This window comes from Saccopteryx leptura, chromosome 2 (assembly GCF_036850995.1).
Source record: "Saccopteryx leptura isolate mSacLep1 chromosome 2, mSacLep1_pri_phased_curated, whole genome shotgun sequence".
In the NCBI taxonomy this organism is placed as follows: Eukaryota; Metazoa; Chordata; class Mammalia; order Chiroptera; family Emballonuridae; genus Saccopteryx; species Saccopteryx leptura.
Window position 1 is genome coordinate 136,080,490 of NC_089504.1, and position 25,314 is coordinate 136,105,803.

Genomic DNA, 25,314 nt, shown 5'->3' on the forward strand with positions numbered 1-25,314 from the left:
AGAAACTAAAACCTATTTCTTTTATTACATAGGTTATTTTAGTCAAAGCGTTTTCTACCCTAGGTAATATGATGTTTTGAGATTATCAGTGGTTGTTATTTATAGATATGTTGCAACTCATTATACAAAAAGAAAAAAATAAAGAATTGGCTATTATAGGAAGAAAACTATCCTGAAGCAATTTCTAAGGTTCTGTCTCAATTACTATACTGCAACATCATAACTCAGACGCTGTTCTAAATAAGTATGTATCGGCTGTATCTAGAAAAGCTCTTTTTAATCATATATTTTTGTTTAGGTATACATTGTTTATTTAAAAACAGTTAAATTAAGTAATCTCATATAATATTAAAATTTTTTTTATTTATTGATATTTTTTTTAGGGAGAAAGAGAAGGTGAGGAAGACATCTCTTTGTTATTTCATTAATTTATACATTTATTCATCGGTTCTTGTATGTGCTGTGACCGGGATGGAACCTGCAACACTGGTATATTGGGACAATGCTCTAACCAGCTGAGCTACCTGGCCTAGTCATATGATCTTTGCAGGTATTTTTTAATACTATTTAGCTGTTTATTGATATCACTTAGCTGCTTCTTGAGATTTAAGAGATATTTTAGAATAAATGAAGTTATTGCAGCCCTGGCTGGTTGGCTTAGTGGTAGAGCATTGGTCATGCATGTGGATGTCCCGGGTTCAATTCCAAATCAGGGCACACAGGAGAAGCGCTGGCCTGCTTCTACACCCCTCCCCTTCTCACTTCTCTCTCTCTCTCTCTCTTCTCCTCCTGCAGCAATAGCTCTACTGGAGAGAGTTGACCCCAGGCACTGAGGATAGCTCCATGGCCTCTGCCTCAGGCTTTAAGAAGAGGTCAATCACCACAGACATCATAGATATACAAAGAATTATTGTAGAATACTATGAAAAATTATATGCCACCAAATACAACAATCTAGAAGAAATGGATAAATTCCTAGAACAATACAACCTTCCTAGACTGAGTCATGAAGAAGCAGAAAGCCTAAACAGACCAATCAGCAGGGAGGAAATAGAAAAAACTATTAAAAACCTCCCCAAAAATAAAAGTCCAGGCCCAGACGGTTATACTAGTGAATTCTATCAAACATTCAAAGAAGACTTGGTTCCTATTCTACTCAAAGTCTTCCAAAAAATTGAAGAAGAAGCAATACTTCCAAACACATTTTATGAGGCCAACATAACCCTCATACCAAAACCTGGCAAGGATGGCACAAAGAAAGAAAACTACAGACCAATATCTCTAATGAATACAGATGCTAAAATTCTAAACAAAATACTGGCAAACCGAATACAACAACATATTAAAAAAATAATACATCATGATCAAGTGGGATTCATCCCAGAATCTCAAGGATGGTTCAACATACGCAAAACGGTTAACGTAATACACCATATCAACAAAACAAAGAACAAAAACCATATGATCTTATCAATAGATGCAGAAAAGGCTTTTGATAAAATACAACACAATTTTATGTTTAAGACTCTCAACAAAATGGGTATAGAAGGAAAATATCTCAACATGATAAAGGCCATATATGATAAACCATCAGCCAACATCATTTTAAATGGCATAAAACTGAGGACTTTCTACCTTAAATCAGGAACAAGACAGGGTTGTCCACTCTCTCCACTCTTATTTAATGTGGTGCTAGAAGTTCTGGCCAGAGCAATCAGACAAGACAAAGAAATAAAAGGCATCCATATTGGAAAAGATGAAGTAAAGGTATCACTTTTTGCTGATGATATGATCCTATACATCGAAAACCCGAAGGACTCCACAAAAAGATTATTAGAAACAATAAACCAATACAGTAAGGTCGCAGGATACAAAATTAACATACAGAAGTCCATAGCCTTTCTCTATGCCAACAATGAAATATTAGAAAACGAACTCAAAAAAATAATCCCCTTCACGATTGCAACAAAAAAAATAAAATACCTAGGAATAAACATAACAAAGAATGTAAAGGACCTATATAATGAAAATTACAAAGCATTGTTAAGAGAAATCGAAAAAGATACAATGAGATGGAAAAATATTCCTTGTTCTTGGATAGGAAGAATAAATATAATCAAAATGGCCATATTACCCAAAGCAATATACAAATTTAATGCAATTCCCATCAAAATCCCTATGGGATTTTTTAAAGAAATGGAACAAAAAATCATCAGATTTATATGGAACTATAAAAAACCCCGAATAGCCAAAACAATCCTAAGGAAAAAGAATGAAGCTGGGGGCATTACAATACCTGACTTTAAACTATATTATAGGGCCACAATAATCAAAACAGCATGGTATTGGCAGAAAAATAGACACTCAGACCAATGGAACAGAATAGAAAGCCCAGAAATAAAACCACATATATATGGTCAAATAATCTTTGATAAAGGGGCCAACAACACACAATGGAGAAAAGAAAGCCTATTCAACAAATGGTGTTGGGAAAACTGGAAAGCCACATGCAAAAGAATGAAACTCGACTACAGCCTGTCCCCGTGTACTAAAATTAATTCAAAATGGATCAAAGACCTAAATATAAGACCTGAAACAATAAAGTACATAGAAGAAGACATAGGTACTAAACTCATGGACCTGGCTTTTAAAGAACATTTTATGAACTTGACTCCAATGGCAAGAGAAGTGAAGGCAAAGATAAATGAATGGGACTACATCAGAATAAAAAGTTTTTGCTCAGCAAGAGAAACTGATATAAAAATAAACAGACAGCCATCTAAATGGGAAATGATATTTTCAAACAACAGCTCAGATAAGGGCCTAATTTCCAAAATTTACAAAGAACTCATAAAACTCAACAACAAACAAACAAACAATCCAATAAAAAAATGGGAAGAAGACATGAATAGACACTTCTCCCAGGAAGAGATACAAATGGCCAACAGATATATGAAAAAATGCTCAGCTTCATTAGTTATTAGGGAAATGCAAATCAAAACTACAATGAGATACCACCTCACCCCTGTTAGATTAGCTATGATCAACAAGACGGGTAATAGCAAATGTTGGAGAGGCTGTGGAGAAAAAGGAACCCTCATTCACTGTTGGTGGGACTGTAAAGTAGTACAACCATTATGGAGGAAAGTATGGTGGTTCCTCAAAAAACTGCAAATAGAACTACCTTATGACCCAGCAATCCCTCTACTGGGTATATACCCCAAAACCTCAGAAACATTGATACGTGAAGACACATGTAGCCCCATGTTCATTGCAGCACTGTTCACAGTGGCCAAGACATGGAAACAACCAAAAAGCCCTTCAATAGAAGACTGGATAAAGAAGATGTGGCACATATACACTATGGAATACTACTCAGCCATAAGAAACGATGACATCAGATCATTTACAGCAAAATGGTGGGATCTTGATAACATTATAAGGAGTGAAATAAGTAAATCAGAAAAAAACAAGAACTACATGATTCCATACATTGGTGGAACATAAAAATGAGACTAAGAGACATGGACAAGAGTGTGGTGGTTACCAGGGGTGGGGGGAGGGAGAACAGGGGGAGAGTTAGGGGGAGGGGGAGGGGCACAGAGAACTAGATAGAGGGTGGTGAAGGACAATCTGACTTTGGGCGAGGGGTATGCAACATAATTTAATGACAAAATAACCTAGACATGTTTTCTTTGAATATATGTACCCTGATTTATTAATGTCATCCCATTACCATTAATAAAAATTTATTTAAAAAAAAAAAAAAAAAAAAAAAAAAAAGAAGAGGTCAGTTGTTGAACAACGAAGCAATGCCCCAGATGGGCAGAGCATTGTCCCCCTAGTGGGTATGCTTGGTAGATCCAGGTTGGGGCACATGAGGGATTATGTCTCTCTGCCTCCCCTCATCTCACCAAATAAGAAAAATTATTGCTTACAGATACAAACTCTAAAGTGCCAAGATATCAAAAGCCTTGACAAAGATTTCTGGGCCAGTGAGGGCAAAGGCTAGGACTAGAATCAAATCTCTCTCATCTGATTAGATTTATAAAGAAGCTTCCTAGTGAAACTATGTCTAAGTGACTGAACTGTTGAAGAGTCTCAAGTTTAAATACATAGAATAGGATGTTTATTACCTGCATAGACATCTTCTCAAGTGCACCTTTTTTTTGAATGCAAGTTTAAGTAGGAGTTGCCAGATTACTGGTGATGGAGAGAATTTCACCAGTATGAAAACACAAATATAGATATAAAGGGAGTGGTAGGAACATAGTGTTGTCAGTGAAACTTACAGGGAGTAAAGGTTGCAGTGGGATTTTTGCTGTTGGAGTTAAAAAGAGGACTAGGCCAGACCTACAAAGATGACTCTTCCTCAGTTTGTATCTTTATGTTATGGAATTTATTATTATGTTGCTAATGAACCAGCAGGTGGCACTACAAAACAATTTTACATGCAAAAATAAGGGACATTTCTTAGGTGTATCACAAGGTAAATTTATGTTCTATAAAGCTGAAGGCCTTCCAGTATCCTCAAGGAGAAAAACCCTTTCAAGTATTTCATACTGACAAAATAATTAAAATTCTATTTTACTGCAGGGCAGGAAGTGTGATGTCAGTGAGAACAAAGTGGTGCTTTTGCATTAAATTCAAATAACTTTTTATTCTTTACAAATGTTCATAGCAAGCCAACAGTGTATGGGGCACAAGTCATAAAGGAAACAGAATCTCTGCTCAGTAAAGTTTTTCATTAAATGGGAACGAGTAAGGGTATTTTATACAGCATTGTCATATAAGAATACTCTATCAATTACAACAATACAGTTTCTGTAATGATTATCACATGAGAAACAATAAAACAATTCTGGAGGCTTTTTTATCAGTTGCAGAAAAGTATCTACCATCTGCCAGTAACTAGATTCAGAGCAGTTATACATCATTGTAGAGGAAAACTTCATTATCACAGATTTATAAACTTGTATAAACGACACTCAAAGAAGACTCATTAAATCATCAAGGCTACTTCCTGTCACCTGGGGAGTTTTCCCTAGATATATGATTATAAAAACTGGGCAGATTTCACTGAACTGAGCCTGAAGCTTCAGAGAAATGACAGCCCCACAGCACAAGGAGACTGTCAATGGTGTGAGCATCCTGCCAAGCCCAGTGAGTTTTACTTCCAACATATTATTTGGGTGGCTAACATTTTGCTTGAGAAAGAATGTTATCTAATCTCAACAGAACAGGTTCTCTCTCATTTCACTTACCAGTATCAACTAAGAAAACTCCATAGTTGTTGTGTAAGTCTGAGCTGTCTGGACAGTTCTTTATTCCAGCCTGGTATATTTTCTCAGCTTCCTTAAACCTCTCCTTTAAAAGAGAATAAAAACAACAACAACAAATGACCAAAGTTTAAAGAAATAACAATTAACTGAGTAGCAGAAGCAAGAAAAGCAGAAAGTAATCTACTGAGCCCCTGTTATGCAAGAAGCACCGAGGTCGAGATCAAACACGAGGTACTCTGTCTGAACTAAAGTCAGTGCTAACAGCTCACATGCCTACAATTCATATCTGTATTTAGTTCCTTAGGGCAAATGGCTGATGTTTACTGAGAAGTGATATTTCCAACTATAGAGCGCATACTGGAAGGATTTGCTCAATAGTTGGAAATAATCTCAAAATGGTTGTTTGAATGGGATGCCACCACCTAGGTAACTCTGGATGAAAATGGATGATTGATCCATCATATAGGATTACTTCCTAGGTGGCAATGTGACTGGGAGACTGGGAGGTCTAAAGTATTTGTTGTACAGCTGGGTGGGACAGGGGTGGTGGTGAGGCTGATGCAGATTTGGGGAAGGTTTGTCTTATCCTATTTTTTTTTTTTTTTTTACAGAGAGAGAGAGAGACAGGGACACACAGATAGAGAGAGAGATGAGAAACATTAATTCTTCGTTGCAGCACCTTAGTTGTTCATTGATTGCTTTCTCATATGTGCCTTGACTGAGGGGGGCTACAGCAGAGTGAGTGACCCCTTGCTCAAGCCAGTGATTTTGGACTGAAGCCAGTGACCTTTGGGCTCAAGCCAGCGATCATGAGGTCATGTCTATAATCCCACGTTCAAGTCGGTGACCGTGAGCTCAAGCTGGTGAGTCTGTGCTCAAGCTGAATAAACCTGTGCTCAAGCCGGCCACCTCAGGGTTTTGAATCTGGGTCCTCAGTATCCCAGGCCAATGCTCTATCCACTGTGCCAATGCCTGGTCAGGTTGTCTTATCCTTTCTTTATTAAAATACATCAATAGCCCAGCAAACTCTTTGCCACTTCGTTTCTCCAACCTGTGCTTTCTATCTCTGAACTGTGCTCTCCAACAGGAATATATCTCCCCTCAAAGGCACGCCTCCCACTCCTGCCTCTGTGGCAAGGTCCAAATCAATCACTACCTTTCCAATGCAGCATTTTCTAAATACCCTAGTCTTCTATTGTCTAAAGATTTACTTTAACATGCTTTATAATTCTGAGTTAGCTTTTAGGTACATTTTTTTTTCACAACTGCCTTAGATTACCACACTACATACTTTACAATATAAAAGGTAATAGCTAATAATGAATTAAAGGTACCCAAGTTGTAACAGTGACTCACAAGAAAACAGTTTCATCCTTCCCCAGCATCGCTGTGAAGGGCAGGTGAAAAGAAATGATTTGGCACCAAGGATGTTGCAACTTTTCCTTCAATGTACTTGGAGCAAGGACATTTTCCATAATTTTATCACATGTTACTGGTACTAAGCATTCAACCAGACAACAAGGGAAGGTACAGCATCAATTTTATCAGACATGACACCTTAAACTTGTGAATAAAAATGTATTGAGTGTGCTAAACAGTAAGCCAAGAAGCCTAACTCCACTTTGACCCAGAAAGGTAAAAACACTTTACCCTCCGTAGACTGAACAAAGCCATCTTTTTGAATTCACACAATTCAGTACCATTTTGGGAACAAAGAGTGGTTTGAATCTGGCAAATTTTCCTTATTTGAATTATAGATCCATGATCCAGCAAAAACGGGAGATCCATGCTTCTAGAAATATATTATTTCCAATTTCCAAACTCAAGTTAAAGATGAATGAAAAATCTCAAAATATCTTCTTTAAATCTACTAGAGAGAAGAAATATTTTATAGAGATATTATCTACTAAAGAACTAGGAAATCTGTGAGTGGGCATGTATGTGTGTTAAATGAAGACTTGCAGAACACCAAATATATGAGACGCCAATCAAATGAACAGTTAGAGAGCACCATTTGATATATATCGATTTAGTTACTCATTCAGCACATGTGTATTGCAATGGCTTTCAAATGTGTGACACAGTGATTAAGAACTGGACTGTCAGTGTTTGACAATGTGGATTGGAACCAAGCCTCACCATTTACTTTCTTTGTGACCTTATTTTCCCTCTGTGTCCCCAACTGTAAAATAGGGATAACGAGTACCTCTCACAAGGTTGTCGTGAAGATTAAATGGATTAAAACATGTGAAGCACTTAGAACAATGCTTAGTCAGCAAATATAATGTCACGTTAACCATTTTCCTTACTATTACTACCAGAAGTACTAGTGTTACTTATAACACTGAGGGACAGATACAAAGAGACAAATAAAACAAACAAAAAGAAAACTCTAAGGAGCTCAAAGACAAATGAACTTACAAATACAACCCAAAGTGAGCGGTATATGAAAGAGTAAGTACTGATACTCTGAGCTCAGATAGCCTAGAGTGGTTACTGTAGCCATAAAAAACAGCAGGAGCCTGTCCAAGGGGCATTTCAGCCAACAGTTTTGAGTTCTTCTCCTATGAGACCTCTTTTAGTAATGGTATATGAGAAATAATCAACTACCTTGAATGTGTTTTCTTTTAGTCTTTCTTAACCACTCTGTGATACAGAGATCAAAAAGTAGTATCTTAGAGGCAACCAGAGAAAGAATACCCTCGCTAATCCAAACCTGGTGATTAGTTTCTGAAAATCAGTTTCTGGTGTTACCTCCTGAGCAGTGTTAATGTTTGACACTAATGCCAAATCTTTATTTTTATGAGATAATTCTTTTTACAAGGCACTTTAAAATATACTAGCATAGTCATGGTAAAATAACAATTAAAAACAGTTATTAAAATATAATAGATGAGATTTTTACCATAGGTAATAAAAGAATATTAGAGCTGGAAAGAATATTAATAGACTAATTAACTACCATTTTTTAACAAATAGAGAAACATGGGTACAGAGTTTTTAGCAGACTTGCCCAAGATTTATTAAGGAAGAGAGAAGAATCTAGGCTTTCACTGGACAGTCAGGGAATCCCTGAATAAAAATAATTCAGGTAATCCCTGAATAAAATAATTTATGGAAATAAACAAAGATGTCTCAGGCATCAAAAGAAACAATTACATTTTTGTATATCCACCCATCATCCCCTCAACAAATATTTTATGAGCATCATTCATGTACCAAGTATATAGTTGATACAAAAGGGTGAATGAGACATCACAATCCTGCCCTTACAGAAAATTACGTGGGATTCAAACAAGAAGGAGACATCGAAATATATGGGGACAGCATGGATGAAAAGCACAAGGTGCCTGGGAAGCAACAAGAAGCAATACCCTGACTTGGGGTTGGATGGATACTTCACACCTGTCATAATCCACACGCCCAAGAAGGAGGCGGGTTATCATTAATTTTAACAACTGTGTAACACAAAGAGGTACCTGAAAACACTCCGTGGCTACCTGAGAGCTTAAAAACATCCTTATAACTAAACTATGGGAGAGCCGAAAAGTGTTTTTCTTGAAAGAAAAAAAACTGATGTCTTCACATTCTAACTTGCTGAAGTCTACCACAACCGTTAACAATTTTCAAGTGCAGGCACTGTTTTACCTGATTTAATTTTACTTTTTCCCCATTTCCTTGCTGCTCCAAAATAGGCAAGGAGCTCGCCACCTTTTCCACCTAAAACTTTTATTGTGTTTGGCTTTATGTGCTGGGTTTCCACTAGAAATTCAATCTTCAAAGCCCAAAGAAGTAATGGGATTTAAAAGAGCATGTGTGTCACAAGTAATTTTTTTTTTTTAACAGAGACAGACAGAGTCAGAGAGAGGGATAGACAGAAACAGAGCAAGATGAGAAGCATCAATCATTAGTTTTTTGTTGCGACACCTTAGTTGTTCATTGATTGCTTTCTCATATGTGCCTTGACTGTGAGCCTTCAGCAGATCAAGTAACCCCTTGCTCTAGCCAGAGACCTTGGGTCCAAGCTGGTGAGCTTTGCTCAAACCAGATGAGCCCGTGCTCAAGCTGGCGACCTCAGGGTCTCGAACCTGGGTCCTCTGCACCCCAGTCTGACGCTCTATCCACTGCGCCACTGCCTGGTCAGGCACATGTGTGTCAGAAGTAAGTAATCACATCTCTATACCCCTGGAAACCCCCAAGGGCAGTCTCAAGACTCTGTCTCTATGAAAGTAGCTTCAATATCTGTCTTTCTTTTCCTTTCACTGGACTGTGAGTCTCAAGGAATGATGGACTCCATTTATTTAAAAATTGAAAAAAGAAAAATATTGCAGAAGAAAAATACCTTCCAGCTGCTTCTTTAAAATAAATTGTAACTTCTCTGGAAGGATAATGCATTTATCTTAAAAAAAGTAGTAAATATTTAACCCCTGAAGTTCAATTTCATGCACTCACTTTTGTTTACCTCTTCTGGTTAGGTATCCAGACCGAAGCTTGAGTATTCCTAGTCTCTACTGATTTGTAAGATCCAGGGGAAATGAACATAGCTATTAAAGAACTTCAATTTAAAATGCTTGAGACCCAGAGAATGGTTCTGACAGTAAATACTGTCTGCTGTACTCCGGTGTCCCCCACCAGCTGCTGCCTCAGCGTGAAATCCGTCTTCAAGGGCGGTGGTTACAAGTGGGCAGCATGTAGCCGTGGGCTTCTCTGCAAGGCTCAGAAGCATTTTCAGTGGGGTGGAAATAAGATGGGCCTTAGGGGAGAGATAAAACATACTTGACACCTCCACTTTGTACATGCTGTCATTACCCAACATGGTATGCTTTTTACCTTAAGGGAGGAAGAGTAAAAAGTAGACCTTCTGAAAAAGAAACCTTGTCTCTAATTACTCTCTTGGACAAACTGATCTGTTTGGAAAACAATTCTAATAGTTCAAGTTGCAGCAAACAGGCATGAGCTTAATGTAGTAACTGTCAAATGTCTTGGTTTTAGGACATTTGGAATTTTAAAAATTACCACGGGCCCTCAAAGAGCTTTGTATATGGACTATAAGCACTGGCCAAGATAGAAATGAAGCTAAGAAAATTTTAAAATATTTATTAGTTAATTTAAAGTGAGTATAAACTCAAACATAACACATTTTTGTAAAAAATATATTCTGTAAAGCAAAAAAAAAAGTCAGAATAGTGACATTATTTTACATGCTTTGCTAATCTTCTGAATGTCTAGCTTAATAGAAGACAGCTAGATTCTCATATCTATCTTATGCTCAATCGGTTTTTACATGTTTTGTAGTTGACATATATGAAGAAAACCTGACCTCGCACAGTTCAGTTGGAAAGAGAGATAATATTTTAATAGCCTTTTCATAATGATGGAGACATCACGTAGCCTCTAAAAACTACTGTATACTCATGAGAGAATGAGAATAAAAAAGGCAAATTACTTGTTACTACTATTATGAAAGCTGCATAGACCTTCTTGGACCTCAGGAGTCCCCTGTAAACACTTTGTGAACAGCTGGCTTAGTGAGTGGCCTGTAACAACACGAGCTTACGGTATAGAAGTTATAGGGCATGCTACAGAGATGAGGTAGAAAGTTGTCCTCGTGCCCTGACATGAAGGTTATGCATCTTTTCGAGAAGACCTTTCACTCTAGTGGATGATGCGAGCACACAGAGCAACAAAGTATCTCCCCATCAACCAAAAGACTTTATTCTGTTCATTTTTATTTGATGACCCAAAGGTACCTAAAGCCCAGGTCTCCTGATAACAAGTCCCAGTGTACTTCCTAGCAAACCACATAGCATTAGTTACTTCATAATATATGAAGGAAAAGCACTGGGAAGCACTTGTTATAATTTTGCTACACACTTATCAAACATTGCTAAAATCTTGGACAGAGATCTGAGGATAGAAATATACTGTATCTACAAAATTGAACATGGAAAAGACTACACTAGAGATCCTCCCTCTGTCAGAAAAGTTGTAACTTTATTATGACTAATAAGTGACTGTAGCCCTGGCCGGTTGGCACAGTGGTAGAGCGTCGGCCTGGCGTGCAAGAGGTCCCTGGTTCGATTCCCGGCCAGGGCACACAGGAGAAGCGCCCATCTGCTTCTCCACCCCTCTCCCTCTCCTTCCTCTCTGTCTCTCTCTTCCCCTCCCACAGCCGAGGCTCCATTGGAGCAAAAGATGGCCCGGGCGCTGGGGATGGCTCCTTGGCCACTGCCCCAGGCACTAGAGTGGGTGGCTCTGATCGCAACAGAGGGACGCCCCGGAGGGGCAGAGCATTGCCTCCTGGTGGGCAGAGTGTCGCCCCCTGGTGGGCGTGCTGGGTGGATCCGGGTTGGGCGCATGCGGGAGTCTGTCTGACTGTCTCTCCCCGTTTCCAGCTTCAGAAAAATACAAAAAAAAATAAAAATAAGTGACTGTATTTACCATTACAAACCTGCGAAGTTTAGGACCAATGGAGGTTTTAAACTCATGTCCATGACATCTCTGAGAAACTCTTCAAGACAGCAATTTAGTATAGAAGCCGGGATGCTGCTTTCTCACCCTCTCCTTTGCTGTTCTTTTTTACATGACAGTTCTCTCACCCATCAGTCATCAATATGGACATTTATGAGCAGCATGCTGTCTATATTTGATATCTAATTCTCTTTCATATTCAATTTAAATGAATCAATTAACTTGGCAATCCTTCATGCCACGAAAATGTTAGATATTGCTAAACCTGAATTTTCTCATCGTCTAGCAAACTCTGATCAACACCACCATCCTGTATCAATTTCAGTGAGAGAAACACTTTAAAGAGGAAATGCCAACCGGAAAAAGAAGCTAAAAAGAAAGTACGACAAGGGTAAGCACCCACAGGGGTCTAACACTGTCAGGAGACTGGGAAGAGAGCATCCCCACGTTCACAGGCTTGCAGCTCCTTCTCATGCTATTTCTCCTTCATACTCTGCATTTCTGAGCACATGGCTTCCTTTCTACGAGAGGGAGGCACCTCTCCTGTTCTCCACCCAAAGCCCTCCCATGGTCTATTCCTTCTGCTCAGAAAACTTGTCCCCTTCATTTTTTCCTAGTTAAAACCTGTAAGTTCTTTAGGTTTCATATTATATGTTACTCTTTGGCTACTGTCCCCACTACCAATTTACCCCTTTCCCTTATTCGGTTAGTTCTTCTTAATATTGGCACTAGTACTTTCTTTGTGCCCATTTGTCACAATCATGTTAGATATTGGGAAGGAGGCCAAAAATTTAAATCCTTCTTTAGGGATAGCCTTACTTTCTAGACTCTAAGTTTTATGAGGATAAGGCTTATACAGTGTGTTCGTAAAGTCATGGTGCACTTTTGACCAGTCACAGGAAAGCAACAAAAGATGATAGAAATGTGAAATCTGTACCAAATAAAAGGAAAACTCTCCCAGTTTCTGTAGGATGATGTGGCAGCATGTGCGCATGCGCAGATGATGACGTAACACCATGTATACAGTGGAGCAGTCCACGGCCATGCCAGTCAAGATGTGGATGGTACAGAGGAAAGTTCAGTGTGTTCTGTGGCTCGCTAAATTCGAATCCATGACCAAAGTGCAACGTGAATATCGGTGTGTTTATAATGAAGCGCCACCACATAGGAATAACATTACTGGGTGGGATAAGCAGTTGAAGGAAACCGGCAGTTTGGTGGAGAAACCCCATTCTGGTAGGCCATCAGTCAGTGACGAGTCTGTAGAGGCTATATGGGATAGCTACCTAAGGAACCCTAAAAAATCTGTGCGTGAGCCCACATCAAACTGCACTGAATAGGTATGAAACTGGGAGAGTTTTCCTTTTATTTGGTGCAGATTTCACATTTCTATCATCTTTTGTTGCTTTCCTGTGACCGGTCAAAAGTGCACCATGACTTTACATTCTGTATTTTGCCATTTCAATAATTTCTAATGCTTGGTGGTAGCTGCATGCCCAATAAAAGTGTGCTGAAAAATTAAATCAGTGAATTCTTAAAGTAGAGGCCAGGTTAAGTTGACCTGGCCACACATGCAATGCTGTACATGGCTGACTCTACCCAAAAGGGGACATTTTGAGAAGCAGAGAAATTGACACTAAACCTCTTACTCTTAATCTATATTTCTAACTAATATTTTATTATTCTACTTTTCATCTTTGTATCAGATGAAGTCAACATCCCAAAATACACAAAAGGAAAATACTGTATTTCAAGTGTTATCAAATTAATTAAATAAAGTTTTCCAGTAGGTTATAAACTTGGGGCTAGCCATAATTTGCAGTGGGTTAGAGTCATAAACAATGTTAATTTCATTTCCTTTACTGCTGGTGTATTGCCAGCTACACAATCTATGGTGAGAGTAAGCTAGTTAAAAATGATGGCGAGTCTGTAAATGTTTATAATCCTATCTGTGAAGCTGGGGGACAGCCAGTTCTGCATGCTAACGGAGAACCAGAAGACAGCCACAAGCCAGAGACCACCCTGGCTTCTAATCGAAGAGTTTATTTTTTTATTCTTGGTTTTTTTCTTTGTTGCAACAGATACGTAGGGGCATCAGCTTTCTTCTGGACCCTTTGATGTATCTAATTTCTATGACAACTCACCCTCTGGGTTTCCTCTGTCACTTCCCTTTTCCCTTCTTGCCCCTGGCACACTCAACCTCATGAACTGTGGCTGATGACCACAGTCCCATACCAGGACACCAGCACCACACAGTCAGAGAGCAGTGGGGGCAGAGCTAAGAGGCCAGGCTCTAGTCCCGGTCCTGACACCAGTTCTCTGTACGACTCTGCACAGCTCTTCATTCTGTGCACCTCACTTTTTCTCCGTAAAATGAGAAAGTTAAAAGATACTTTAAGGTTTCCCCTCTATACCACTCTCCATTTTCCCCTCAGAGAAATTACTGACTTGTAATACGGCTTCGTTTATCTGAAGTCCTAAATCTATCTTTGCACCCCCGGTCTCTCTCACTGCCATCTGTCCCTAGGCTGTTTTCATGGAAATGTTCCACTAACATTCAAGATGTAAAGGTAGTCCCGCCTGTGGCAGAGCATATTGGTATCACTCTTCTGGAAAGCAATTTGTAATGTATCCCAGGGTACACCTGTAAGGTGTCTTGAGGAAACATGATGATCTTTGATATGCAGATTCTACTTCTAGTAACCTATCATTAGGAAGTAATTCTAAAACAGAATACTGTTTTCAAAAATCCATAGGAAAGGTAAAGTTCACTCACACAACATACACATACACACCCCAAATGACCAACAGCTAGGATATTATTATGCAAGTTTACAATCCATCATTTTGATAAATAAGTTCATAGCCTAATGGTACTTATAAAGGCCATTTAGCACCATGAAAATACATACCACATTATGTATAATTTAATGGCAAGTGGAAAGGATGGGATACAAATTATCCATGAATGTAAGTATGCAAGCAAAATAAGTGCATTAGAAAGACTTGCAGGCTATTTATAAGTGAAAGTATTTGTTGTTTCCAGATACTATATTAGAGGCAAAAGGTATATTTTATTTTCTCTGATTCTTCCACACTTTCCATTACATTATTATAGTACTAGTTAACCGAAAACAACAACAACAACGCTGAAGCTGATGTCATTTCCACCCTTCTGTGGCCGTGTGTCTTCTCAGTCTTTTCAGCACTCTGACCTGGAGTTCTTAATTTTCCAGTTTTATCTTCCTTTCAGCCTTCACATGCAAATAGTCTGTACATACAAAGGAAAGTTTTTTCCACAGTAGAGTTTATCTATTCCCACAAATTCTTCCTGAAACAAGGCTCTCAACTACTCACACCAGAACACACTTAAAGCCTCCTCCAAAATGCCCCTCATATTTCCACAGGATTTTCTTCCTCACGTTTTAAAACCCATTCCTCAGACATTTAACTGTTACTTCCTATTATATATCAATCTCAAACCTGGGCTTCACTTTGGGCCTCAGTATGTTCTACTATATGTTCTAATATCCTTTCGAGCTTCTTAACCTATTTTTCAAATGTCCCCTTCTCAGATTCTTTCCTCTGCCCAGACGTGCTTCCTACCTTCAGGTCCCAACAGAGTAAGGAGCACAATTTGAGCCATGGAACAACGCTAGAAGGTATTATCACTCACAGTTTCACTGGCAGTGAGGACAGGAAATGGTGTCAACAGACAACAGCATGCTGACAGGAAGAGCAGGGCACACCAAATGGACCTTGCTTCTCCCCTCCCCCCCCCCTTTTTATAGACTCATTACCTTAGATCAAGGAAAAGATTTCAGAAGGACTCTGACAAAGTGTCTGACCACATCCTGATGGACAAGAGTAAGAGAGGTGAGCTAAATGATAACATAATGGAGAAAATTAACCAAATGTTGAATAATTGTATCTAGAGATTCTTGGTTAAACTAGAGGTCAACTGGAGAGAAAATTCTAAGGTACAATGTGGAGCTTTCTACTTGCTACTGATCCAGGCAACATTGTTTTATGAAAAATGTACATAAATTACTAGAAGCTCTTCTTACTCTATTTACCAACTGAAATGGCTGGAAAGGGCAGTTAATTAATACAATGAATGGCAGAAATTTCAGGCTGCAATAAAGAAGTTGAGACTAAATACAGATAAAGATGAATTCTTTCATCCAGGTTATGAAAACTTGCCTGCAAAATGGGTGACACCTGGATTAGCAAAGCTTCGTATTTTTTAGGGATTTCAGATAACTGTATCTCCAGTCTGAGTGAGAGCACCACATGGATGCTAAAGCACTAGTGTTATTCATTTTAGGGTGTGATGTAGTAGATATGCAGGATCTCAAGACAGGGAAGAATTTATATTCCACCCTGAGCTAAGGAACCAGTATTCCACCCTGTCTGAGAAACCAGTACATTTGGGGAGCCATCTTATTATAGCGAAAATAGATCATCTGGGGGTTCGACAAAGCAACATGACCCGAAGGAAAGTATTTGGAGACCCGAATAAATGAGAAACAAGTGGAAAGATGTGGATTAACTTAGGAAACAGATCATTGGAGAGATGACAAGGTAACTGTGCTCACCAAACTCTCTGTTGCATTGGACCCAATAGAAGTAAATTACAGAACTGATGAATTCAGCTCTGTGTAGGCATTAACTGGCCCCCAACCATAGTAACCATGGGTCATCCGTGTGCACAGGTGGCCCTGGAAGAGGAGCTGTGAGAGGAGAGTTTCACAAGTGTGTCTAAGGTTTGTAAACATTGCTTTCATATATCATAGGTGGTTGAGATTGCAGAATGCTGTTAAATAAGGTTGTGTCACACACACACACACACACACATACACACACGAATTCATTTTGCTGCCAAAGAATGTGAAGGTAGGTGGGTTTCCCTCTAAAAGTTTCTCTGTGTTTTGCTTGTGCATTTGAAACATTCTTTTTATCACTAACGCATTCAAAACATGGAGACAAGATGTTGAAAGAGAGGAAGGGCAATCCTGAGTTACAGTCATTGTCTGTCATGTCTCTTTGATGTTCAAATCACTGCCCAAAGGACAGAACAGAGAACCTTTCCACCTTTCAGCTGCATTCTTAGACCTCACAACATATTTCATTTGAATCCAGAATAGGGAAAACTGGCAAAAAAATGTGACCTTTGTATATAAGAAAAGATCATGGCCGCAGTCACAATTCGGTTTTCTAAAAATTATTCCTGACTTCAACTAAAGACATGCAATAACTTCACATCAACTTGCCATTGTGGTTCACAAAAAATAATTTATCACATAACTGATTTTAAGTAAGGCATTGAACACTTCTTAAACACAACTGATAAAAAAGTATGTATGTCATTCTTTTTAGTCATCACCTTCTATAAAATCTGTTAATAGTGATATTGCAAATGAACTAAAATATATTTCAAGGTTGTTAAACATCTTTATCGTTTTTAAAATAGTAATTTTTTTATAAACATAGAGTTCATCAATTTGGAAAAAAAATGTAACTGAAACTTTCAGATATTTATTAAGGCAAATTACTTTTCACAATATTAACACATTAGTACTTTATTTGTATAGAAACAATGGCACTAACTACATTGGAGCCTTCAGTTATTCATCAAATATTCATTAGTATTCAGTTGATGTTAAATGAGGTAATTTTAGATGCTCTAAAGCAGTGGTAGTCAACCTGGTCCCTACCGCCCACTAGTGGGTGTTCCAGCTTTCATGGTGGGCGGTAGTGGAGCAACCAAAGTATAAATAAAAAGATAGATTTAACTATAGTAAGTTGTTTTATAAAGATTTATTCTGCCAAACTTAGTGAAAATCCGACATAAAGTACTTGGTAAGTAATTATTATATGCTTTAACTTGCTGTAACTCTGCTTTATAAATTTTATAAAGTTACTTCCCTACTTTATAAATCACCATTACTGTGGAACCAGTGGGCGGTTAGAAAATTTTACTACTAATAGAGATACAAAAGTGGGCAGTAGGTATAAAAAGGTTAACTACCCCTGCTCTAAAGTGTTAGATTTATAAGACAATGAAGATAATTTTATAGTATTGATTAATTTTCAGATTTAGAAACTGACACTCAGAGAGATAAAATACTCCTCACCCAGGTCTGAGAAGATGGTTAATTATTAAGTGAGGTCTAGAAGCAGGTCTCCCAGTAAATCATCAAATGTTGGTGATAGCACATCATAGGTTAACTGAATTGCAAAGTAATTGAGGTTAAAGATATGCTGTGTGAATGCCTGCCTTACACAGAGAACTAGCCTAAGTTCCAGAGAGGGAACAGGTATACAAACAAGATATTGCTTTTCTTTTTCTTTTTTTGAGAGAGAGGGAGAGAGAGAAAGAGCAAAAGAGAGGGACAGAGACAGACAGAGAGGAAGGGAGAGAGATGAGAAGCACCAACTTGTAGTTGTGGCACTTTAGTTGTTCATTGATTGCTTTCTCATATATGCCTTAATTGGGAGCTCCAGCAGAGCCAGAGACCCTTTGCGCAAGTCAATGAGCCCATGCTCAAGCTGGCAACCTCAGGGTTTCGAACCTGGTACTTAGCATACCAGGTCAATGCTCTATCCACTGTGCCACACTGCCTGGTCAGGCAAGATACTACTTTTCTTAAAGAAACTGGCAGGCTTGCAAGGAAAATAAACCTGAAACACTGTTTAAATGATCATTCAAAATATTAATTTAAGAAATGAAAATATATGATTAGTTGGTATGTTTCCTGAAAAGTTATCAGAGCTGCAAAGAAATAAAAGTCACCGTGACATAGGAAGAATGTTGAGGGAGGAAGTGGAGGTTGACTTGGGTAGTGAAAAGTAAGGAGGATTTAGAGGGAAGCAATGGAAAGATGGCATGACAGAAAGCAGGGGCTGTGTGGCTATCTATAAAGGCGGTCCCCTAAACAACCTACTGTGTTATTACTAGTATTAGGTGTGTGACACTGTCCTTTATCTCAAGGGTCATTTTCATCAAGAAGAGCAATTTAATGTTTATTATCTGTCCTGGTAAATTGTGGGGGGAAAAAATGAATGGGAAGCATTAATGCAATGTCTTCTCTATGCATTTACTTATTTATATCTCATTAGGCCACAAAAAAATGGTAGATTTCAAAAATATAGAACATAAATGGAATAAAATGAATGACTAAGGAAAATGATAATAAATCCAGGAGTAAAAGCAGCATGCAGAGAATGGCAGATTGCATAGTCCAGACTGGCTGTTAGTCGGAGGTGGGGGTCAACAGGGATGGAAACAGATTTAACCTTTTAGCATCTGCAAGATTTTTTATGCATTAAATTCAAAATAAAACAAAAATCTTGTAATGCAAAAAGCCTAGCCATTCCTAATACTGAAACATGGGAGAAATGTCTCCCTTAAATGTCACAAGGAAGCCACTGAACGATGTAGGAGGTGTCTACCTCAACCCTACCCTGCCCCCAGGGCTCCAGTGAGTCACTCACAAGGCTGCACCCAGAGGAGGGCAAGAGCAGCAAGCCGAGGCCTGAGGCACCTACAAATCCCTGTGGCCCATGTGCCCAGCCCTCCTTGTCCTGTCAGAGCAAATTTAGAATATGTGCCAGATTGAAGGACTACATGTTCTTCAGTTCATATTGACTCATTTATTTACTCAAAATGTATTGATCGTGTGCAACGTGACCAACATGTGAGATAGCCATGAATAAAAACAGATAGCAGTTCCCACGGAGTTAAGTATCCCCGTGGTGGGAGGAGGACCCCAGACAAAAGCATGTGAGATGGCGATGAATGCTCTGGGCAGAGAAAGGCAGGGTAAGGTGACAGAGAACACGGTGGGCAGAGTGAGGCTAATAAAGGGTAGTCACAGACACCCACTCTTATAGGGGAATAGTTGGGCTAAAACCAGCATGCGACGAGCAAGGAAACTCTGAAGATACCTGAGAGAAAACTCTTGCCTGCAAAGAGAGCAGGTAGTGCAAAGGCCCTGGGTGAGCAGCATGCTTGGCTTGTCTGAGTAGCTGCCTGACTGCCAGCCAAGCACAAGCAGGGGGAGGGGCTTCTTATGAAAATGAAGGACCCAGGATGAGGCAAGAAAAGGGAATCATGAAGGTGTCAATAATTTCATCAGAAAATTCCTACTTTATCTGTTTTAGCACAAGCCAAAGGCAGATGAGGTCTGCCAGGGTATACCATAGAGCATAACCATTGTCATTTTAGCTTAAATATCGTGCAAACACCAGCATTAAAATCACCTACTACAGACATGGACTTCTGTATAAAGCCCACCTGTATTATACGTAGACTATAAGAGTGAGACAAATAGCCTTATCATTTCTGACACTTAAATATCCATAGAATGTCCTAATTTTGTTTCCCAGTGAAACGTCTGAAGTTTTTCAAATGCAAAGTGTACCCCTAGGTACCCAACATGCAGTAGCAAATCATTCGAAACATTTAAGCCAACTGAATGGTTCAAGGCATATTTCAAAGGTGTTGGGCTTGATTTTAAAGACAATTGGGAAATTTCGTGATTGCAGAATCTACTGTCTATCGAGGAGACTCACATGGGTTGACAAAACTGTATCATCAATTTAGAGAAGACAACTTACACTTGTTTCCCCATAGCAGGGGGCAGGCATCCAGGACAGGACACTGCAAACTGGTGACAAATCATTTTGACACAAGTGAAAAGAAGGGGAATTAACCTTCCATTTTAAACTGAGAGAAACACTGTCTCAGGAACCTGTCCTATAAGCCCCTATGATCTTCCAGTGGGTAATAAGACACTGGATGTATAAAATGATGGCTAGTTGGTTCCATACTGAGTATAGAGATCTGAGTCCATTAACAAATCTCCCAGAAAATGTGATAACTAAATAGTAATAAAACCAGCAAATACTGTGTATTGTTCTTGCCATATTTTTGTCCCAACATTAGAGTGTATCTCAAAGGCCTCTAATGGCCCAGTTGTGTCTAAAGGCTACCTACACTACACAGAGAATGTTGGAGTGAGAACATTACGCTTGTAACTTCTGTCAAAAAGAAAACTGACACAGAGATTAGTTGTCCAATATGCACTTATAAACTAAACCATCAGGGCCAAAACTCTGGGTAACATTAATTTATTCATTCAACAGTAAAATTAAAAGTATATATGATGTGAAATTAAATGGAAACAATCACCTGCTCAGCCAGTAATGAAGCTAAGCTTGAATACGCGTCTGCAAACTCTGGACCATATTTAATGGAGTCCTTCAGTAAAGTGACAGCCTCTTCTTTTTTCTCCTGGGACCTATAGATTACAAGAGGGGGGGACATCTTTTAACAAAACTCTGTATAAACCTTCTGATTAGACTTTAAGATCTATTTATTTTAGCAAAGATTAACTAATTCACTCTGGGTTTTATTGCAAATGAATTGAACTGCACTTCTCAAGGTGTTAACAGGTTCTCTCTCTGAATTCTCAGCAGAAAGAGATGCTAAGACATGGGTGATGCCACAGGTCACTCACTGATTTTTTAATCTTCTATTTTCTGCTGTATACTTTCTGAGAGTATTACTTAGTCCTTTGAGTAGCATGAACATCCTCACTCAAAGGATTAACAAAAAACTCACTACTCAAAGGGTGAATATCTTTTAGGTTTGTCAGCCAGAAAGACCCTCAGAGAGCAGCAATTTGGGGACATTCCCTGGGTGGCACGGGTGCCAGTTACTCGGTAGTGGTAGATGATTGAGCTACTTGTGGGCTGGGCTGCTCACGAGAGCCAAGCCACCCACCAGGGACAAGCCAGCCAAACTGCCTGTGCTTTTATAACGAAGAGCAATACTTTCTACACATAAGTTATGAACTCAGAAAATACTATGATGAATGGCTGGCAAAAAACAATCAGCTATTTTATCATATTTTTATGAGGAATTCAGGCTGGGTCTGTGTTCTTCGTTGCAATCCTCTCCAAGTGATTATGTTCCTGGTTCAAAAAAAGCTCAACGGCCCCAAAGTTATCATCATTATTTTGGGTGACAGTTCTCTTTCCTGTCAGTGTCATAGGGAAACACTGGGTCATTACCCTGATATCACTATCATTATACCGAAAAAGATACACTGGCAATGACCAACTTTGCTACTAGTACAATTCTACAAATACTGATCACTTGCTATGTGCTAGATATTGTAACTGGCAAAAGAAGTGGAATGAAGACTAGAACCTAGAGCACTCAGCCAAAGGGTCCCCCATCTTTGCAAACTACCAATGCTGAATTGTGTGCTTATGTTTTTATTATATAGAATCAACAATCATTTTATCAGCAATCAATATCGACCATATGCCCTGGTAAATATTCACATAACATTATTCATTTACATCTTATGAAAATTCCATGCAGCCTGTACATTTGTCTTATTACACTCATTTTTTTTTCTGAGAAAATTTGGGTTCAGAAAAGTCAAGTAAGTGACTCATCATATTCACATAATCTGTCTTCTCTGAGCCAAGAGCGAGTGTTCTATTAATTTTAACTACTTATAAATTCACCTCTTATGACTTTGCTGCCCAAAGTGTGGCCCACAGACCAGTATCATCAATATCACCTAGGAGCTTGTTAAAAATGCAGCGTCTCTGGCCCAGCCAGACCCACTGAATCAGAGCCTGCATTTAACAAAGATTCTCAGGTAATCTGTACGCACGCTGAGAACACAGCATAATTGTTCCATGAATTATCAAAGGCAGCTGAGAGTAGCTCCCACCGCAAAACCCCTACAGCTTCAGTCTCTGCCGGATAAAGATCTATCGAGGGAAAACTAACACTGACTCCCGTATCTGAGCTCCAAGTGTTAGAAGCAGTATATCACAAGGTGATTTTACTCGAAGGTAGTTTTTTGGGGTTTTTTTTTGTTTTTGTTTTTTTTGTGTTTTTTTTTTATCACAGACCTTGAAAAAAAAAAAAAGATATGTTCCCAGCAAAGACCTTGCGTTGAACTATTCAATTTAGGAAACATTTATCCTTGTCTATTATGTGTCAGCTATTTCCTGAAACAGGTGGCTGTCTGTGCTGTCCGCTCCTTACTGGGTCTGGCTAACTCTTCCTGGGCTCCTCTCCACGCACAGTCCTGTGCTAGATTTCAAAGTGTAACACCTGTGTCCTGAAACAGCTCATCTTCGGGACGTGGCTTTCAAGTTGCACGTGGCTATAAGATTTTTTTCATTATAGCTCTCTTGATGCTGCTTTCTTGTTGATTCACTTGGTTAGTTAAAAAAATGATTTAAAGGATGCCTAAGAGTTGATGCAAGTCCAGTATGTTTACATACTCTTGGGTTTCTATTTAAAAATATTTCTTCAAGAATTTCTTCCATGGGCACATTTATTTTAAATAAAAACTTATATTTTTAATTCTGGTAGTTTTACTACTGATTTCATGGTTAGCAGATCTCCCGGTCTCCAAAGATTTTGTAAATCTTTTTTAACATTAATTTGGAAACCCTCTCCAAATGCAAAGGAAGATACAGACTTAGGAGATTCAGGCTGAAAATTAAGTCCCTCTCAACCTAATTTAGCTTGGATACACTTCAAAATCAGCAGGGGGAAAATAAACTCATAACAATTTGATAGTAAAATTTAATAATTTTTTATTTGTCATGACTCACACCAATTAGAATGGCAATTTAAACCTTTTATATATATGAACTCAGTGAGATTAATTACCACTTAATACAGTAAGTAGTTCATGACTCGAAATAACTTGAGGTCGTCCATTAACATTCACGTGACACAATGGAAAAGCTAGCATCCAAGTTATTTATAGGGAACTTGGATTCTTTATGAAAAACTGTATTTCTATGAATCCCTGAGGGACTGACACACTTTCAGAAAACCACCGTATTTCATGATTTTGCTTAGTATGTGAGTGTTGCAAGCTGAAAATATGGGGGCAGACGGGTCATTGCCCCTCGGTTCTGCACTCTTGGATGACTGCTTTCCCGTGGGGACCTTGGAGAGCCAGTCATTAGACACCCACAGGGTTAGACACATGCCACCTTAGCTGATACTTCAAAATGCTTTTTACGAAAGCCCGGGAAATTGATATGTGGTAATTTTGTTTTCGTTTCTGAAAGGGAGAGGAACAGCAGGCATACAAATATAGAGAGAAATAGAAGATGTGTTTCTTCTATAGTTTCTCTTTTGCTCATCATTTGGTGGGAATTTACAAAATAGGTGTGGCTTTGACACAGTAACTTATAGCAGGTAATTCATCTAAGTGTACCCTCCTTGGTCACACAGTCTCGTGACTACCATGTGAAAACTGAACTTCATTTCGATCTGTTTCTGAAGAGCGCCCCTTTCCATATCCACATAACAGCCTGTGTTTCTCTGCTCATTATCCTGTATCTAAAACAGGGGCAATATTCCTACAATCCTCCTAGATTACTGCAGTCTGGAGTGCGCCTCACTCGGTTTCACTTGCTAACACCTGAGTTCATACCCTTGGTTTGCAACCTGCTTCCAGTTCTCTCTTTCTTCTCCCTTCACACATACAGACAACTGAATGACACATTTTTTCCCTAGAGCATTACTTTCAACACATTTTTTCATATAGAGATCTTCATCAATGCCCTACTGCCTACAGACAGACTCTTAGTTTAAAATCCTCTATAATACAGTTCTAACCATTGTAAACATCCTCAGATAGTCACTAGTCCAATAGACTGCATGGCCTTTGGCATCCATTCTACAGAACCTAAAAGATCACCCACTCCATCTCAATCCTCACTGTCCCTTAAAACCACTCGGGGTGCTTTTCAAAAGACCTTAATGTTCTGAGGTTGGGCCTCTTAATAGGTCTCTCTCCACAGGAATAACACAGCTGCCCAGATTTGTGAATTATGGGTATAAGCTAATCACCTTGGTTTATGGCAGTGGATACTGAGACTCGGGGGGCCTCAGTGATGTGCCCTGGTCCCGAGCAAACAGGAAAGCCTCCCCCAGGTCTGTGCCTGTCGGCCTGGCGCTCTGGCCTGCCGCTCCGCAGGCGGCCTTGTCCTCCTCCCCACTCAACCTCTGCGCCCCAGGGAAGCCTTCCCTGACCTAACCCGCTCACAGCACGAGAGCTTCAGCAGAGCTCATAGATCTGTATCCATAAGAAAAAGGGTGGCAGGGCAATCGCCATTAGCAGTCCTGTTCTGGCCTCCGAAGGGGCAGCTGCTCTCTGTTCCTCAGCTGAGCTTTCTAAAGAGTAACTGGGCCCTGGACTGCTCTTCTCTGAGGCCCAGCCCAGCACATCAAGGGCTCACAACACTGCCCCCCACCAGACAGCATCTATCAGTGAACAGGCCAAGCAGGCTAGTTTTTTAAGCTCATGTTTCTTGACAGTTGCTTGCTGAACATTTACTCTCTGCTAAGGACGGAGTGAGTCCTTTGCATTATTTATTTTAACACTCATGAAGTAATATGAATTAAGCATAATTACCTTCCTTTTAAATGCTAGCAACCCCGGCCCCAGCAACAATAGAATAAAAAAACTGTGATTTAGGGAGATCAAGTGATGTGCCCACA

The 25,314-nt window shown here is 39.2% G+C and overlaps 1 protein-coding gene across 1 annotated transcript in view; it reads right to left on the reverse strand.

Annotated features, from left to right (window-relative positions):
* Nucleotides 1-25,314, reverse strand: part of TMTC1 (transmembrane O-mannosyltransferase targeting cadherins 1) — a 285,489-nt gene that overhangs the window by 16,726 nt on the left and 243,449 nt on the right. Inside the window, exons 13-14 of the mRNA XM_066368881.1 lie at nt 20,950-21,058; nt 5,265-5,367 (exon numbers count right to left, since the gene is read on the reverse strand). Of these exons, the coding sequence (XP_066224978.1) occupies nt 5,265-5,367; nt 20,950-21,058 (212 nt within the window). The remainder of the gene's footprint in view (nt 1-5,264; nt 5,368-20,949; nt 21,059-25,314) is intronic.